The 17,766-nt window shown below is 48.2% G+C and overlaps 2 protein-coding genes across 3 annotated transcripts in view; both read right to left on the bottom strand.

Moving 5' to 3' along the window:
• Positions 1–383: 383 nt before the first annotated feature.
• On the bottom strand, positions 384–1,439 carry TTC36 (tetratricopeptide repeat domain 36). Its single transcript, XM_084221567.1, has 3 exons — positions 1,328–1,439; positions 895–1,083; positions 384–825 (listed from the first exon to the last, which is right to left on the bottom strand). Exons 1-3 carry the CDS (start codon positions 1,434–1,436, stop codon positions 557–559), a joined length of 567 nt encoding a protein of 188 aa, XP_084077693.1. The 5' UTR covers positions 1,437–1,439; the 3' UTR covers positions 384–556.
• A 281-nt stretch (positions 1,440–1,720) lies between these two features.
• Positions 1,721–17,766, bottom strand: part of KMT2A (lysine methyltransferase 2A) — a gene marked incomplete at its 5' end in the record, with an annotated part of 40,506 nt that continues 24,460 nt past the window's right edge. For both annotated transcript variants that reach the window (XM_084221656.1, XM_084221657.1), the window contains 16 exons: positions 1,721–5,886; positions 6,240–6,369; positions 6,743–6,826; positions 7,261–7,368; positions 7,754–7,928; positions 8,199–8,273; positions 8,791–8,961; positions 9,290–9,354; positions 9,863–9,943; positions 10,255–14,551; positions 15,167–15,352; positions 15,978–16,138; positions 16,385–16,463; positions 16,543–16,660; positions 16,952–17,110; positions 17,625–17,762. In XM_084221656.1, coding sequence (XP_084077782.1) covers positions 5,611–5,886; positions 6,240–6,369; positions 6,743–6,826; positions 7,261–7,368; positions 7,754–7,928; positions 8,199–8,273; positions 8,791–8,961; positions 9,290–9,354; positions 9,863–9,943; positions 10,255–14,551; positions 15,167–15,352; positions 15,978–16,138; positions 16,385–16,463; positions 16,543–16,660; positions 16,952–17,110; positions 17,625–17,762 — 6,303 coding nt within the window. In that variant the 3' untranslated portion in view covers positions 1,721–5,610. The remainder of the gene's footprint in view (positions 5,887–6,239; positions 6,370–6,742; positions 6,827–7,260; positions 7,369–7,753; positions 7,929–8,198; positions 8,274–8,790; positions 8,962–9,289; positions 9,355–9,862; positions 9,944–10,254; positions 14,552–15,166; positions 15,353–15,977; positions 16,139–16,384; positions 16,464–16,542; positions 16,661–16,951; positions 17,111–17,624; positions 17,763–17,766) is intronic.

Below are 17,766 nucleotides of genomic sequence, written 5' to 3' on the forward strand. Positions count from 1 at the left end.
CCAGTCTGCAGTGCGGCGCTGCGCCTGGGCCCCGGCAGGCAGGGCAGTGCATGCGGCGCAGGGGCGGGCCCCAGCACGGCTGCGAGTGTTCGTCCGTCTCGCCAGGGCCCCGTCGCCGCCTTCCCCGAGCGCGATCGCCGCGCGCAGCCGCGGGGTCGGTCCCGCCGCTTGCGAGAGCGGCCGGAGGCTGCCCGGCCGGGATGGGGTGTGCGCGTCCCCTCGCCTTGGATCTCCCCTCTGCAAGGAAGGGGGCCCAGACTTGCACCCACGGCGCCACCCATCTCACCGGGGCTGTGCACGCTTAGGAATCGCATCACAATGCCTGCAATGCCACAAGCAGAGCCCAGGTGCTGGGAACAGAGGGAGCTTTATTCGGGGTGGAGCAGAGCGAGACAAACACAGCAAGGTGCTTTGGTACTTTCCAGTCCCTGGCTGTTAGCCAGGAGGAGGAACAGGAGCTCTGGCACCTGAGGATGTGAACCTTTTCTGGCCACCAGGACATGTCTGCCTGGCCAGCTCAGGAGCACGGCTCTACCCAGCCCATCTCCTGCCCGTCTCAGTCGCTTCCGGTTCCATCGGGGTTGCGCAGCCGACCGAGCATCTCGCAGAGCATCTGGTTGCAGAGCGCAGAGTAGGGGTTGAGAAGCACGAGCTGCTGTCGAGCGAAGGCGCTGCCCAAGCGCGCTGCGCGCTCGAAGTCCCGCCGGGCATCCTCGTCCCGCGCCTGCAGCCGGTGGATGAGGCCGCGCTGCACGAAGCTCTGGCAGGCGGCACGGCCGCACCCGCGGCTCAGCCGTATGGCAGCGTCCAGGTCCTGCAGGGCACCTGGCAAAGAGGAGAGGCGTTGGTAGGGGCCGGGACCTCCAGGAGACCAGCCGCACCTGCGCTGCTCACCTGCCACGTCCCCGCGCAAACGCAGGGCCTGGGCCCGGTTATTGTAGCCCGAGGCGCGCTCGGGCAGCAGGCGAATGGCCTCGCTGAACCGCTCCAGGGCCGTGCTGATGTCTCCTGACTCAGCCGCAGAAACCCCCTGCAGCTCCAGCTCCCGGACTTGATCCAGCAGCTCCAACGGAAAAGCTTCCACTGTTGCAGTGCAAACGGGAGACCGTGATTGGGAGGTGGAGGCAGCAGGACGACCCACGGGGCCGAGTCCCACTGCCACCCTACACTCCCTGTCCAGAAGGGAACAGACACAGGGCAGGGTGCTGATGTCCATCCTCAAGCAGGCACTGCTCCTAGCCTGCAGAGCCTTCTTCCCTGCCCACCTGCTTGCCCTGTGGGGACCCTGCTGGCAATTCCAGTAAGAACCTGATGCAGCATCACTCACCTTCATCCTGGACATCCTCCTCCTCCTCATCCAACCCTGGGATATCCCCAAAAGGGGTGCTGGGGTTGAAGATGGTCTGCAGGACGGCCCTGTCGTTGGCTGTGGCCATGCTGCTGTGTCACTGAGGCCTGTGACAAGGCTGCAGGTACAAGAGGCTGCCACAACCCAGTTAATGTTCACACTGCCTTGTCCTATGGCAGCCTGGGCTGAGGCCCCACCGCCCGGGCAGTGCCCCCAGCAGTGACCCAAGGTCACTCGCACACACCGGAGCCGAGGGCTCCTCACTAAATACCCTGTGCAGCCCTTGGTGCTGGCCAGGGGCTCCCATCCCTTGTGAGTGTCCTGGAGAAGAAGTAGTTTCTCAGTTCTCAGGAAGAAATGGAGAGAGCCCTCTGCAGCAATAAACTTGACATGTTTATTAATTAAACTATCACTTAAATAAAAAAAAGTGCATAGAAAATAAACATGTTTAAAAACTCCTTTTTTTTTTTTACAACTATGTACACTTTTTATTTTTACATTCAGTCTTTTGCAGAGCTTTCAGCATTTTTTTTAAACTATTAAAGTATTTCCTTCTTCCCTGTGGCAGGGAGTTAACACTGATGTACTTTAGACACGTTTCCTCTTTTTTTAAAAAAACCCAAAAAACCAAAGCGAAAAAAAAACCAAAAAAAAAAAAAAAAAAACCCAGAAACAAACAACCAGTAGATTGGAAGAACACAAGAAAAAATAAGTTTTGTTATACATGATAAGTTGTCAAGAAATGTATTTCTAGAACATAACCTTGCCTTTGCAGAGCTTTTTTTTTTTTCCTTTTTTTTTTTTTGTTTTTTGAAACAATTATTCACCTATCTGTAGTTACTAAAGAGACTGTAAGTTCAATAAAAGAAACACCACAAGTATAGTTCTCGGCCGATAGACGAAGCTACTGTACCTTGTTAAAAAGATACCAGGAAAGCACAGAGCACATTTTTCCCTATATGTAGGTGGTACCCCAACATTCATAACCAAAACGAGAGGAAGGAAAGGAAGAAACCAAGTTATACAAGTACTGACTGTAACAAGAAGGGCCAGGAAAGGCCAAACCACCCGCTCCCAGCTTCCGGCCCTGGCTGCCAGTGGGGAATGAGCAGCAAGGCTTTCCTGGAGCTGTGAGCAACTGTAACACAATCCTTATCTATAGTGTTAAAGAGAATTAAAAGCCATGAACCGATACTGAACTAGGCTTCATTACACGGTGCATTACTATATTAGTTCCTATATATATTGTATTTATAGTTATAAAAAAATTTGCAAGTGTTGAGAGTGGACCAGTGTATGGGTGAATGGCATGATTCTGCACAGACCGTCCTGCTGAAGAACTTGGTATTGCTTTGAAATGAAAGAAAACCAGAAAAAAAAGATACCCAGCCCTTTGCAATGACCCGCTTCTCCTTTAAAAAAAACATGTCGGTTTGTACAAAAAAAACCCAAAAACGCCCTAACGTCCTTTTTTAGTATTTTCAGATACCATGATCTGCGTCAGTCCTTATAAAATATACATTCATACACGGGGAGCTGGGTGCTCCTGGCCAGCCCGGGGCTGAGGGCAGGCAGGCTCAGCTGCCCTGGTGTCCCCAGGAGCCCGGACTGGCCACGGCGGGTGCAGCTCCCTGGGGTACAGACAGTTTCACTGGCCACAGCGGCTCCTGCCGAGGCAGCCGCGACGGGAATAGCAGCAAAGCGGGCAGCCCGCTGGCTCGGCTGGTCCCGGCGGGAGGAGGTTGCCTGGCACTTGGCTCTTGGGGACTCCTGAGGCACAGCGCTCCCCTTGACCATCCTTCCCACTTCTCCCCACGTGAGGCGGCTCTGGGAAGCGATTCCCAGTGGAACCTCCTCCTGCAGCCAGGAAATCGGGGAGCGCGGGGTGAGGAAGCGTAGCTGAGCTCTGGGATAAATCCAGGGGCTTTGCCATGGCGAGGGCTATGCCCCCGCCCCGCGTCAGAAACGGAAGGAAAAGGGCCGAGAGCAGCTGTGCTCTGGGCCGCGGGGCCCAGATCCCCCGGGCGGGCACTCTCTGGGCTCCTCAAATATGTGCGTTCCCAAACTGTCAGTGCATCAAATCATCTCAGTAACGAATGCAGCCTCAATGTGACTTTGCTTTCAACAGTTACCAACAAATTATCCTCACACAGTGCAATAACAAAAGGAAATCGGCAGGTTCTGAACCTCCGAGCGCTGTTCCTTCTCAGGGCAGAGGAAGAAGTCTCAAGACCAGAGAGGTGTGGATGGGGGATGCCCCTCTGAGAGGCCTGGGGAGTCAGCAGGCACTCCCGGTCCCTTCCCCACCAACTGCCAGTGCCGGTTCAGAGCAGCCCTCGGATACATCAGCTCCGGGAAGAGTGGCTCCTGTAACAACTGCAACCTAACCACCAGGAAAGCTCGGAAAAGCGAGGGCGCCTTCTGCTTTCCCTTCTGCACAGAAAAACCCATCTGCCTTTGAAGGACAGACTGTGGCAGGAGGTGTGTGTCTCAGACTGGCTGCCCAGCAAAGAGGTATTGAGAGTCAGGTCTCATCCTGTCTTGCTTTTCCTTTTTAAACTCTTGCAGGATACCAGCTTGGGCAAGGCAGAATCAAACTATCTGCCCGAGTCAAACACTGTCCTCCCACAGAGCGAAGCTAATACCATGCTGGGCAGCTCTCCCTCCTGCCCCCATCCTTATGGGCAAATACAGTTTAAGGCCCAGTCAACCCTCCCAGAGACAGTTACTGAAGTCAAAAAGGCAGAACAAGAGTAGAAAACAAAACTAAAGCAACCCCCCCACTGGAGAAAGGCTCAGACTGTGTCCAGCCAGGTATTTCCTAGAACCATCCTATGAAAATAAAAAAATCATTAAAAAGAGATTCTCTTAAATTAGGATAATACCACTGTAAAAAGCCTCGTCATAAGTGCTTTCCCCTATGAAGTGCTTCTCATAGAAAAATATACAAAATATATTTACATTTATAAAACCTTAAATACTAAACTGTAAACAGAACAGAGCAGAATCCAATGTTGTCACTGTCAGGCTTGGGTCTCTCATTTGTCTCTCTCTGGTTTTGCTCTGAGGCACAGGGCAGACCCCATAGGGAGGAGCACTCACACTGCTCCAACCAGGACAGTGGTGTCCCTCAACCTGCTCAGACCTGGCCTGGCTCCTCATCCACTGTGCCAATGCCTCCCGTGTTTCCTATGCGTTTCGGGATGCTGTGGGTGAGGCCAGCTGGCACTTGGCCTTGCCTTTGCAGAGAACTTTGGCTCTGTTTTGGTGTCCTTCTGTGTCTTCTGGGGAACACAACATGACTACACCCAGATGACTGACCACGACAGGCTGCAGGGCCATGGCCCCACACCAGTCCTTCCCAGCTCCTGCTCCAGAGCGGTGTGCGGCCAAGGCCGGGCTGGCTCGCACTCCCTCCTCCCTCCAGAGACCTCGGTTCCTCCAGACGCCGCTGGCTGGCTGCGCCACGAGCTCGCTGGATGGAGGAGGAACCCAGCTGCTGGAGACAGAACAGGACTACTTCCCTCCCACATGGCCACGGAGGGAGCGTTGGTGAACCGGAGCCTTCGCTGGCAGATTTACAGTGCCCCAACTGTTGGCACAAGCCCTCTTTGTCAAAGAATGCCAGGAGTTCCCCTGCTCTCAGGCAGGGATTTCAGAGCAATATGTCATCCAAACTCTTGTGTCTAGTTGTGGGCCGCTCTTTTCTGCTCTCCTGAGGAGCAGCCAAGCCAGCCCCCCGTGTACCTACGCCCACTCACACATAGTGTTTTGCACACATGCAGTCCCTGGGGGCTGCTGGCGAGGCACAGACCTTCTCCCCAGGAGGCAAGCTCAAATACTGCACTACCCAACCACTGACTCAGCCCTAGGAAGGAGAGCTCTGGCCAGGAGACAGAGAGGGACACGACCCACGACTGCTGCCCTGTGCCAGGGCCTGGGGTGACCTCCCCTCTCCTCTCCCACTCATTAGCCCCACGCTGAGAAACAAATATGGGGGCGGGGGGAAATGAGAATAGCAAAAACATAACCATGCTGATCTTCTCCAGCCGCCCATGTCTCTACAAGGGTGAGTGTGCACATGCGAGACATGAAGATGTGGACTCGGACAAACACGGCCGCCAGTCTCAGGTCCCTGAGCCCAGTCCATCTTCACTCCTGCTTCTGGCCTCTCTGTCCCGTCCGAGGGGCCGGGGAGGGGCTCACTCGAAGCTTTGGTTCACCCCAGGCCCTGCAGGGCTCACTTGCAGCTGACGGAAGTTCTAGTTTAAAAACTTCCTGCACTTCTTGGCACCGCAGTTACAGGGCAGTTTGTTGCTGGCGTCTTCAATGGGGAACTTATAGTCATAAGTGAGCTCTTCCCCTCGGTAGATTTTGCGCATGGCAAAGATGACAATGTGTTTCTGGCCATCGATGTTGATGACCCGGGAGTAGCAGTTGGGCTCGCAGGAGTGGTTGATGAAGCGGGCTGCGTTCCCGTGCATGGTGGCATCCACCACCTCGGAGTCGTCAATGCGGAACATGTAGCACCCGATGCCCTGTGCAGGGAGGACAGAGGAGGATTAGTGCGGGCAGGGCAGCACAGCAACCCCAGCACACAGCCCAGCTCTGAGGCTGACTCTGCAGCCGCTCTCCACTGGGCCTCACACACTCCTGCCTGAATAATTTAATCCCCACATTCACTGAGACTAATCTGAGACCCTGTCCAGACCACAGAAGGGAAAGAGAAGTGCCTCTAAAGCTCCAGCTAGAAGGAAAAGAACCCAAGAAGTCAGTAAACACAATTTGAGATGTCCCCAACAGAATTCTCATATAGGCCTGTCCTACCTTCACAGCCACTTTCTAGCTCTCCCAAACTCTTTAAGAACATCTACAAAAGCCCAAAACTCACCTTACTGTCGTAGTATTTCTCTCGTTTGTCAGTGAGGATGGAGCGAATGACATTGCCTGAATATTCGATCACCATCTCACCTGCATCGATGTTCCTTTTGCAGAACAGACCCCGGCCATGGATAGGAGACCTAAAATGCAAGAAGAAAAGCAAATTATTTCAAACAAGACAAGCGAAGCTCAAGAACATCAGATTGCAAAGGCTGCAAAAAACAGGCTGTGACAAGGACCACTGTCGTACCGTTAACCCTTCTCTAAGGGAACACTAACAAGAACACCACCGGGTCACTCTGCCTACATCTGTGCTATTGCCAAGGTAGAGCCAGCAAGGAGCAAGTGGTCTGTGCTGAGGATTACTTTACAAATAACTTGGGCAGACAGAAGAAAGACGGAAAAAATCTCAAGCCTGTTTTTACCCTCAGTTTTGCAGTTTGGCTTCACAGAAGGTTTCCAGTTTCCACCCTTCCCTATGCTATGGGCAATGGTACCAGAGCAAAACCGTACCTGTAGACACCAACTGCCTCCTTGGAGGTCTTCTTCAAGTGCCGGAAGCGCATGGGCATTGGCAGATCCATACTGGTTGCCCTCCTGGAACAAAGAGGCACTGCTAAGTGATGACCTGTATTTGAGACTCTGTGCCATGTATTATCTGGGGCACTTTCCAAGATGGAGTAATTTATACACTGTGACACTGAAGCCTACAGATAACACAATCAAAATAAATGCAGTGTTTTCATATATATATATCTAAAAGATAATTTCCTCCCTTTCCTCCTCAAATTCTCATCAGATTGTTTTCACTGGCAAGGAAAAGAAGCATTTGAAGGCAGACGAGTCTGGTGGTCACCTTCAGCTGTCACTTCTTTTGTTATTGCAGAAGTCACCTCTATGTCTGGCAGTGCTTGGCAGCTTCCAATGTTTAAATACCCCTCAAAGCACACAAGCCTTAACTAAGTGTGACCTGCTCATTTTAACACCCCAACACTATTTTCCCCTTTGAACCTTTGAGGCCTGCTGCATACCGGGCTGATTTCAGCTGCACTTCTTCTTCTTCCTCGTCATTTGGGTTGTAGTCTGGTGGCTGTCGGTGTTTAGATGCCAAGAAATTAAACATATCAAATGCAGATTTCCTGCAATTTAAAGAGACCAAAGAGAGTTTGTTTTACTGACTGAAAATAAACATGGTTGCCACAACAGTCTGACATGTTTATTGTCTCACACCTCCCCTACTCTGCCCTCCCTTAAAGCCCTGCACATCAGGGCAGACACAGCAGGTTCTGAGAACCTCCAGTAACAGCCCCAGCCAGGAAAGCTTTGTTAAACCAAAGGGCCACAAAGTGGCACAGGAAAATGTGCAGAATTCAAAGATGCCGAATGGTTGATTTTCATGTGCCAGTTTTTAACATTTATCTGAGAGCTTTAGAGCTGCAGAGATTTGTTGCTCCTGCCCTGCCACAGGATAAGATCTGGAGCCAAAGGGCCATTAACCCCAATATTGACAAGGCTCACACTTGCCTCAGGTGGACTTCGGCCCGAGCAGAGCCGTGTGGGTTCAAAGGAGGTTCATTGGCCTCCTCTGGCTTGTGAAATCTGAACTTGTAGTTGTGGCAGTGCTTTGCTCCATACAGTTGCTCTATCAGGAATACAACAGTATCATGGATAATCCCCAACATCCTCAAACCGTTCACACCTGGAACAAGAAATAGAGGACAACAAACACTAATTATCAGTGCAGACTTGGAGCAGGAAGATACTGCAGCTCGTCACAAAGAGCTGGGACACCACACAGCTGTCACAGCAGCACTGTATTAGCTATTGGATTCTGTGTGAGTTTCTGATCCTTCCATTGGGAAGAAATTACCCTCCATAAAGCCTGCAACAGGTTAACTGGAACTAGTAAGAGTCTAAGACCCCCACAGAAAGATCTGTTTGCCCTCCAGTGTTCAGCACAGGCTGTTACCTGCAAAGGACAGCTGCTTCAGGCGGGCGTTCGAACGGGCCTCTTGCACCTTGTCAGTCAGAGACTTCCAGGCATCTGCAGCACACACACAGATGACAAATGGTCACAGGGTATCCAAGTGCAGGGATACTAATATTTAAATGAACTAATTGGAGAATATGAAATGTCCAACTTTCCACAGGCCATAAATTAAGATCCTTGGATCCAATTGCTTTCATCCTTTTGAAAATTCACATTGGCATAAGGCAGGGTGTTCAGCAATTGGTCTGGAGGAAAAGTCTGGACACCCAATACTCCACTGTGTGATCCACACTGCCTGTTTCTTGACAAACTACGGTTCAACATCATGGGTCAACTGATAAAACAAAATGTGTCAGTGATATATATAATGGGTCACTAAATATATTATGTTGCAAAGTAAAAAAATAACAGAATCCAGACATTATCAGGAACTAGGATTGTTCTACGGCTGTAAACAAAGAGATTTCTCTTTCTCTCTTTTTTTAAATCTATAAATAAAGCAAATAAGACGTCCTCAGAAGTAATTTACTTCTAGTAAGGACAGCTAAAACCAACACTGTGCAGTTCTCACCTTCAATGCTTTCTGCGCAGATCTGAAAACCATCATCACTAGAGATCTCAAAAACCAAACCTTTTTTTGGTTTCTTCTCACCAAGACACTCTTTTCTCTTTTGTTCTTGCTGAAGCCAAAACATAAGAGGGGAGCTGAAAGTGGTCTCTTCTTCCTCGAGAGCTTTTGAGCCTAGAAAAGACAGAAGCCAGCATGAAGATGGGAATTGGAAAGAACGATGATTTTTACACCTGGTGTTCCATGACTGAAAATAACTTACTGACTGGCCTTTTCACCAGCAAATCCAGCCAAGAAAAAAATTCTAGAGTGTTGCAGTAAGAGTGTGAAATCTCAAGTGCTGAAATTCTCACAAACTAAAAACAGAGACAAAACTATTTGTCCAATATCTACAAATAGCAAACAAACATTTCCTCCCCTTATAGCAGGGGTAACAAGCTAATAGCTCTGACCCTTTTCCTGACAGAATGACAGACCAGGTGTTTCTGAAGAAGTGACATACCTGCATTTTCTTGCTCATTTATTGAGTTCTGTGTTGATTGAGGTTCTGGGATCACAGCTGGTTGCCTTGGGAGGGAAGGAGGAGAACATGGAGAAAAACAGCTAACAACCTGCCTCATTTCCTCACCAACCCTGAGCAGCAGTCTTAGACAGATACAAGAATCTTTTTCCAGATCAAATGTTCTGACATCAATTCAGTTGGAAATTAACAAACAAAAATATTCTACTCAGTAGCATTTCTCTTTGCAGCCTCTATCAGTCTGTGGGCAGCAGCCTAATTCCAGACAGCCTGTGACCCGCTCTCTGTGTCAGCCCCACTCAGGATTAAGGTGCAGGCCAACACACAATCAGACACCGCTGAATGAGCATCTCCTCAGCAGGCACTGAGCTTCCCAAAACTACATGCAGCTTAATGCAAAATGATTCCATATTGCATCAAATTGTGACTGTACATTCCCCACTGAAAGCTCCCCAGGCATTTTAACTAAGAATGCCAGACTTCCTGCATTCTCCAAACAAATGTCCTTTAGCTCAAGCGAGCAGAACCACATAGAAAGGTCTGTTCAACCCTTACCCTGCAGACTGCCCATTTGGCTTCTGCAATGGCTGATCTACGCTGGCTGCATCCTGCGCATCTGCCTTCACAGCAGGAGTCCTGGAAGAAAAAGATTTGGGAACATTCAAAGTATCTGCCAACCCATGTGTGCCATAAATGAGACTGGAAAGCAGGAATGTATCCATTGGGAGTTGCCAACAGGGATTTGGCAGTTCTGCAGAATTACACAAGTAGCAACAACAGCTTGTAAGATACAGAGAACCAGATCAGGCTTCCAGCTCCTCATCAGAATCAAAAGTTGCACTTCACAATTTGCCTTGACTTGCACCACTTGCTGGAGAAACTAGTGCAAAATTCTCTCATACTGTTACAAAACCTCAGCGATGAGCAAAACCAAACTCTCCTCTTACCCTGTAACTGAGACCGGGGGTACAGCAACAGCCCCTTTTTCAGGAACGTGAACTTCAGAAGAACCAGCCCACGCGTGAGAAGTTTTGTGCTTCTTTCCATTCCCTTTGTCTAATAATGGCTGGATGCGTTTGACTTTTGGCTTCATTTTTGTGGAACCCAGCACAGAGCTACTCGCAGACTGCTGACCAGGTGAGGGGGAGCCTCCTGGAGACGCTGAGCTGGCATGCATCACTGATGAGGAAGCCTTGCTTTGTTCGAGTCCGGTATTGTTTGGAGCATCGACCAGGTGTGGAAAGCTTGACAACTGCGTTGTTGCTGGAACTGTGCTAAGGTCCAGCTGGGAGGATGCAACCCCGGTTTTGTTGGCTAAAAGCTGTGTCATGTGCTGAAGCTGGTACGAGCCTTCTGGGTCAGCAGATGACGGAGCAACTGTCATGCCCATTGTCTGTGCTGAGGGCAAAACGCATATGCTTGATGCAGCAGTCATGGCTGCTGTAGATGGAGTCTGAGATGCTCCCAGCTGCGAAAACATCCCAGAACTTGGTGGTAAAGTCATATGCTGCTCCTGAAGACCAAGGCTTTGCTGACTAGCTTTGATCAGGAGGTTGCTTATCGAACCAAGGTCCCCCAATAATCCAGGGCTTGTTAATGTTACTGAACTTTGTCCCAAAACATGACCAGGAACTGACCCACCAGTACTAGGGGCTGCTGTGGCCTGCATGGATACAACGTTCAGCACTGAGGAACTTGATGTTAGGCCTGATACAGGCCCTGCTGGGAGGTGACTGGCATCGGCACCAATAATGCTGGGAGATGTGCTGACTGCAGTAGTGGTCCCACCTTGTGGGAGTAAAGATGTTTGCTCAAAATACATGACCCCAGACTTTGACCTTTTGATAATATTGGGAACGGTTCTATGGGATGTTGAATTTGTAATGGTTCCCAAGTCCAGGGGGTGGTTAGAAATCTGGGAAGGAGCAAAATTAATTAAGGTCATGTTGGAGACCATATCAGAAGGAGCTATAGCAGAAGGGGTTCCAGAAGGAGCCAACTTCTTGTTCTTCCGTGACTGCAGACGAGATATGGGCCGTTTCTTGCCCAGGGCAGCAGCTGGTGTAGAAGCAGCAGTACCAAGGTCTGTCCTCTGACTAGCTTCAGACACTAAGAGCTGAGGATCAGGGGGTGGCTGCACCCCAATTAGAAGACCTGGTGAAGGACTGCTGATGTTTGGGGGGAAGCCTGTCTGAGTAGGTGTGGAGAAGGGATGTATATGCTGGTGATGGGACATGGGCAGTATACCCTTGCTTGTGGGAGGGAATAATGACTGAGATGGAGGCAAGCTTGGATTCAACCCAGTGGTCAGTGTGAGCCCACTCCCCATGGGCCCCAGCACTGAAGTGTTGGTTTCCATCACACTCTGCGCAGAACTAACAGAAGGTGTTAACTGTATCTTTTGGGTGACACCGTTGGGAAGAGTTTGGAGGACATACAGGGGCTGCATGTTTTGATTAACTACCAGAAGTTTTTCTGCGGCTGGCTTGAGGTGGGGTGGTGTTGTCTGCACCGCAGCGTTGGAGATTTGTGAGGGGCCAGGACTGTCAGTGGAGTTTGGCACGTACTTCTGGCTCTGGAGGGGAACAGTGGGCGATACTGGCACCTGGATACCCGGAGTCCCACTGTTTCTTGTTAAATCTTGGTTGCTGCCATGCCCTTGCTCGACAGGGCCGCAGGCTGGGCTGGCTATATGCTCTGCATCTATGTGACCCTGGATGAAGTGATCAGGAGTCATGTGTCCTTCGGGGCTTGGGTCTACCCCTGGACTCAGGAGAGCTGCGTCGCCTTCTCCTGAAGCAGATTTTTCTGTGACTGTCACTCTCTTCTCCCCAGACTCTGTGGAAGGCAAGGCAAGCATTGACCTCTCTCCCGAGGAAGAAAGTGAAGCCTCTGAAATGACGGCAAGCCTGCTGTGATTTTGGCTGGGCACCGTAGGGCTGCGAGTGGTCAGAACAGAGAGATCAGAAGGAAGCTCCAGTGGCAATTCAAATTGCTCCTCTGCAGATATGGAGGAAGAGACACTGCTGTCCACTGTTTCGGTGGTGGGCAGCTGCTGGGAGAACACTTCAAACAAACCCATATCCTTGCCACGGTTGCTGTCAAGACCTAAACCTTCTCCAAGCGTCAGGAGTTCAGATGATGAGGACTCTGGACTTTCTCCCAAGGCCTGCATAGATGGTGTGTTCTTCAGCACAAAGTCCATGATGTCAGAAGGGAGTATGTTCCCACAGTCATCACTGTTGTTATTGTCAGAGTCAGATTTCAGAAGTTCTGTGTTGAAAGTGTCCAGTAAGTTCTTGTCAGCAGGTGTGCTTGCGTGAGCCCTGCGGCCTGTTTCCAATGAGCTCAGCTGTGCTTCCAGAGAGTCCTGACCCTGAGCTTTAACCCTGCTCACAGGGTGGCAGTTATCAATCTTGGGGTCGGTCTTGTGGACAGTGGAGCTCTTGGTGACTTGCACTTTCTCACCAGCTTCTTCAGTTCTATCCAGCTTTAAGTTCTCTGTCCCATTCTCTTTGCCACTCCTTTTAGTTACCTGGCTGACTTTTCTGGTTGTTGCTGTGACACTTGTGTCACTTTCAGTTCCATCATCCACACCATCGAGCTGTGAGATTTTTGGGAGATCACACTGCTCCTCCTCCCTGAATAAGCTATGGGATGCGAGCCTCTCCTCTGTGTTTGAGGAAACCACTGTCCTTGTGAAATTGTAGTAGTATAAGTCGTCTTCATCTGATGTGCTCAAGTCATCTGCTCCATCCACTTGTCCTTCTGCAGACCGCTTCCCTCGCTTCTTGCCAGTTGAGTTACTGTAGAAGGGAATGTCTTCCTCTCCATAGGACCTCACACCATACAGAGGAGTCAATCCAAAGAACATATTGGATCTGGCCCGAGCACTTCTCCTTGGATACCTCCGCTTGTATGAGCCTTCTTCTTGAGCTTTAGCACCATCCTGGAGCATCAAGCTGTTATCTTGAATGGCCAAATTTTCATATGTGTTATTCTGAGATTCCTGTGTTGGTGGTTCATTTGGATTTCCCTGAATTACAGGGTTCTCTTCCGGGCTTTCTGAAGCTGAGGAGGGCTCTGTCAAAGCAGCCAGGTCTGCCCCTGCAGACTGAGTTTCAGCATCACTTTCCTGCTGTGCATTTTTAGACTGGTTTTCGCTTTCCATTTTGAGAGGAGTCAGAGTAACTTTAACGGTGCGTTTCCTGGGTGCCTGCGATTCCTTAGGGGCCGCTTCAGCCTGCACTGCAGTCCCTTTAGATGGCCCTTGTGAAGATGGAGACTTATCACCAGCTTTTTCAGCAGGAATATTATTACATAACCTCTGACTAATTTGTTCAGTTGCCAAACCCTGATTTCCAAAGTCTGGTTTCAGTTCATCACTGCCTACTGCTTGACTTGTCTCTGTAAGAGATTTCAGGGAATGCTTCTCTTTAAAACTGTCTTTCATTAACTTTTTGCCTTTATGACGTTTATCTCTGGGGGCAGTAACTACCTGCTCACTTGCTGCAGGAGATCTGTTGTTTACTCCAGCAGCCTTCAAGGTTTTTGCATCCATCTCATCAACCACAGTTGTCTTCTCTGGCTGTAAAGGTTCCATGTGCTGATCTCTGTCTTTCCTTGGGCCTCTCTGATGCAAAGGTGGAAAGGGTATTGCTTCTTTGGAAGAAAATGATCCTGAACACTCTTGAAAGGTTCCTATTTTATTCATTTCCGTGGCTGATGAACTGGTTGGCTGAGTGGACACTTTGGAGGTTCCTCCAGAAACAAAAGTATGAGACAGATAATCTGGGTCCTTTGAAGTTTTCATTTTCTCTCCCTTAGAAGGTGCACCTTTGGCTACTAAATCTGAACTGCTGGAATGTTTCCCTTCTGTAGATTGAGATGCATCCAGCTGGTAAGTTTTATTTCCAGTTGTAGCCACTGTTTTCTGGGAGCCTGAACTGGTAGAGCAACTTTGAACTGGAGCACTTGGAGGACCTGTGCTTACTGACCCCACAAAGCGGTCAGTACTTTTGACAGTAGGTTCATATTCTGAAGAGGCCCCCATGCTGGAAGCTGAAGACACACTGTGCCTGGAGTAAGCGTTCCCAGCTCTTGTAGGGGAAATCATCCGGAGTTTTGATTGCTGCTGTGACAGAGAGGAGGTGCTGTGTCTCCGAGAACCAATGCTCTTCAGTCCCGAGGACAGCAAAGGATCTCCTACTGTCACTATTTCATGGGTCACTGGGGTAGGACTTCCTGAGAAACAAAGGCAAGAAACACTGTCAGGTGATCTTAAACCTTCACAATGAATGCACACCCAATTCCTTCATACAAAACACACAAAATTAAAACCCAGCAAAACTTTTCAGCCGAACAACACCAACACATGGTGTTTATACCTTAGATAAATGTTAAAAACCTGATACATTCAACCAGGATTCAGCAAGTTTGTATCTTAGGGTTTGGTATCTCAACTTTAGATGTGAATTGCCAACATCAGTTTGAAAGAAAACATTAGTCAGAAACAGCTGCTGAATTACAATACCAGATTTCTGATTCTCTCCAGAAAAATACTGAGATATTAAGTCCCTAACTGACATCACAGTGTTTTTAGCTCACTACTACTATATGGTGCAAATCCTGCCTCTTCTTCATCCCAAAGGAATGTTTGTTTTAGTTGTACATTTCTCTGCAGGCCATCTCTACTGTGTATTGTTAGAACTTCCTCTCCTCAACCTATTGCCATTTCACTGCTTTCTCTAGAAACAGTAAACTAACCGCCTCATTCTGAAAGAGGCCAAGAAAGACAGGAACTAAACCAAAAATATTACCACAATAAACCTCAATCAAAATCAGCAGCACCAGAACTACCTGCAGAGGGTAACGGCCGCGAGCCAGGAGACCTCTGTGCGGAGGGGTAACTCGGCACCCTGATCCTGGGACCCTTGGAGACCACTGGATAGTAACAGGAACTAGAGGTCTGAGAATGCAAGGGATGATCTGGTGACGGTGGGTTTACAATTTCAGGTGTATTTCGGGTGTCTTTTGGTAGAATTTCTGTTGTATAAAAGAGAAACAAGAGTATAAGCCATCACTGAGCCCTAAAAGCTACAATCTAATAAAGTATATATTACTATCATGTTCCACTTGGAGAATCAGGATTTTTTTAAATAAACACAAAGATCTGACATCAGATAATGTCTGGTTTCTTCTTGTAAGAACATTTTCAAATATTTGTAGCAATTGCTCATCTTACACATGACATTCCACTATATATTTATAGAGTTTAAGATCCTATGCTAAAAATGACAATGACTAGAAACATATAAAAAAATCTTTCACAGCTTTACCCTTGGATACAAGTAAGTGATTTGGAAATACAGAACCACAATATAACTCTTCAACAGCGTATTGAATAAACCCCATATCACAGACCAAACACAGTCTGAAGTTTTAGATCACTAGAAGATTCCCTGAGTTGTAGACTAGAAACCATCCCAGCAGCAGTGTTTGTTTGGCTCAAATTTTCAAAGCAGTATATCCAGGAGCTTAAAGTCTTGAGATGCTGTAACATGGAAGCCTAAATTGGATTCTAGCCCAAATTTAAGAGATTTGGTTTAAGAGATACACTATGGCAAAACCATACAGAGAATATACTTCTGTGAAGTCCTTAAAAGATTACCTGTAAGGGGAACTGGGCTATGGGCAATTGTTCTATTATCATCATGCTCTACAGTGCTGTTGATGTCAGGTTCCACAACTGGAGGTCGGCACTCCATGATCTTGCAGGTATAAACACAGCGCTTCCTGGCATCTGTTGTGCTCCAGTACACCCTGGAGCACCTGGAAGAGAATTCAAACAAACCAATTTACTCAACAGCTGAGTAAACCTAATTTCTGTTTTAAATTCTCTATTTCTCAAAACTACATTGGCCAAAGCCCTCCTGGCAGAACACACTGTACACCCTTAAAACAGAGATTCCTCAACAGTGTAGGAAAAACTAGTCAAATTTCCCCTATGTTACCTCAGTGCTTGCTTGACATGAAATATACTGAACGACACTGAGTCTTGAAACAGCTTATACTCACTGATAGCCGATGGGAAACAACTTATCTTCACAGTCTGAGAGGTCATTCAGAATTCCTAAGCAGTCTATTGTCATTGAACCTGAGCAGAGAGAGGAACAGTTCTGTGAACCAGATTCCAGCACCAAAGGTGGATTAAGTACCCAGAGACTAGATCATACCAATCATCATGTGGATGTTCTCTGGTTCCAAGCCACTAAGAAATTTTCTTCTCAAACTGATCCCTTCAAAGTCCACAAAAACTCTCCTAAGAACTTCAAACCCATTCTCAGGAACCACCTGGAACAAGAAGCAACAAAACTACTTGTTAATTAAAGGAACCACCACATGTATGCTACATAGTTTGTCCTACTTGAACCTTATTTTGGTCTTTTGGTTTTTGAATTACCACACAGCACCACTTGCCAAACTTCCCCAGGCCACTTGTATTACTGACTTCTTTTTAAGAGCAATGCGGTCCAGTCCTTGTTAGCAAGAAACACATTCAACATAAACTTCTAAAAACTGCTCATAGTTACAGGCTAACCCCACCTTCAGAGAGTGAGGCAGAGAGTGAAAGAAGAATCTTACCTCCCCTTTGATCAAGTCACGATGCCTCTGGCAATAAACTTTCTTATCATCCAGAAAGACACAGTTCTTGACTCGTGAGCACATGAAATGATAGTTACTGGTGCAGGAAGTGAGGCAGCAGCCTACTGTGGCACCTGACTTCTGGCAGAACTCACACCTCTGCAGAAGCAAAAAAGAAAAAACCAAAAAATTAATCTCTTATAAAACCAGACCACCATTGCTGTTGTCAGTTGGGGTTTTTTGGCACAGACAGAAGTTTAGAGTAATGCTTGATCTCCCGCTTCATTGCTGCTCCATTTCACTACAGTGACTCACACACACAGGCGAGAGACATGGAGGAGGAGGTGAGAGGAAGAATTATTCCTCACATGGAAAAAAGTTTTCATTTGTGTACTGGTTCTTCCAGGCCTTTCCCAGACCTTCCTGCTTGTGCTTCGTATCCAGTCCTCACATTTGCAAGCTTCACTTGGTCTCCATAATATTTTTGAACTGAGCAAGGATAAAATAACTTTCCAAATATCTTCAGTCAGTTCTACTATATATAGTGTTAAAAAATATTGCAAGGAAAGGACAGAGAAGAACAAATGCACACAAACCATCTTTTAGCTGGGCTCCCACCTTGTGATTCCAAATCAGCATGAAGTTTAACAAAGTGTTCTTTGCTTGTACCCACCAGCTGCTTTCCCCGGATAACAGCCATGTGCACGTTTTTCAGAGAACCATCATCATCTTCAAACACTTCTGCTGACCACAAAGCACAGTTCACATGTGTCCATTCATTTTGGCCAATATAGAGAAGACGTCCAGCATCCTAA

The sequence above is a fragment of the Fringilla coelebs genome, assembly GCF_963513975.1.
Source record: "Fringilla coelebs genome assembly, chromosome: 25".
NCBI classification, from domain to species: Eukaryota; Metazoa; Chordata; class Aves; order Passeriformes; family Fringillidae; genus Fringilla; species Fringilla coelebs.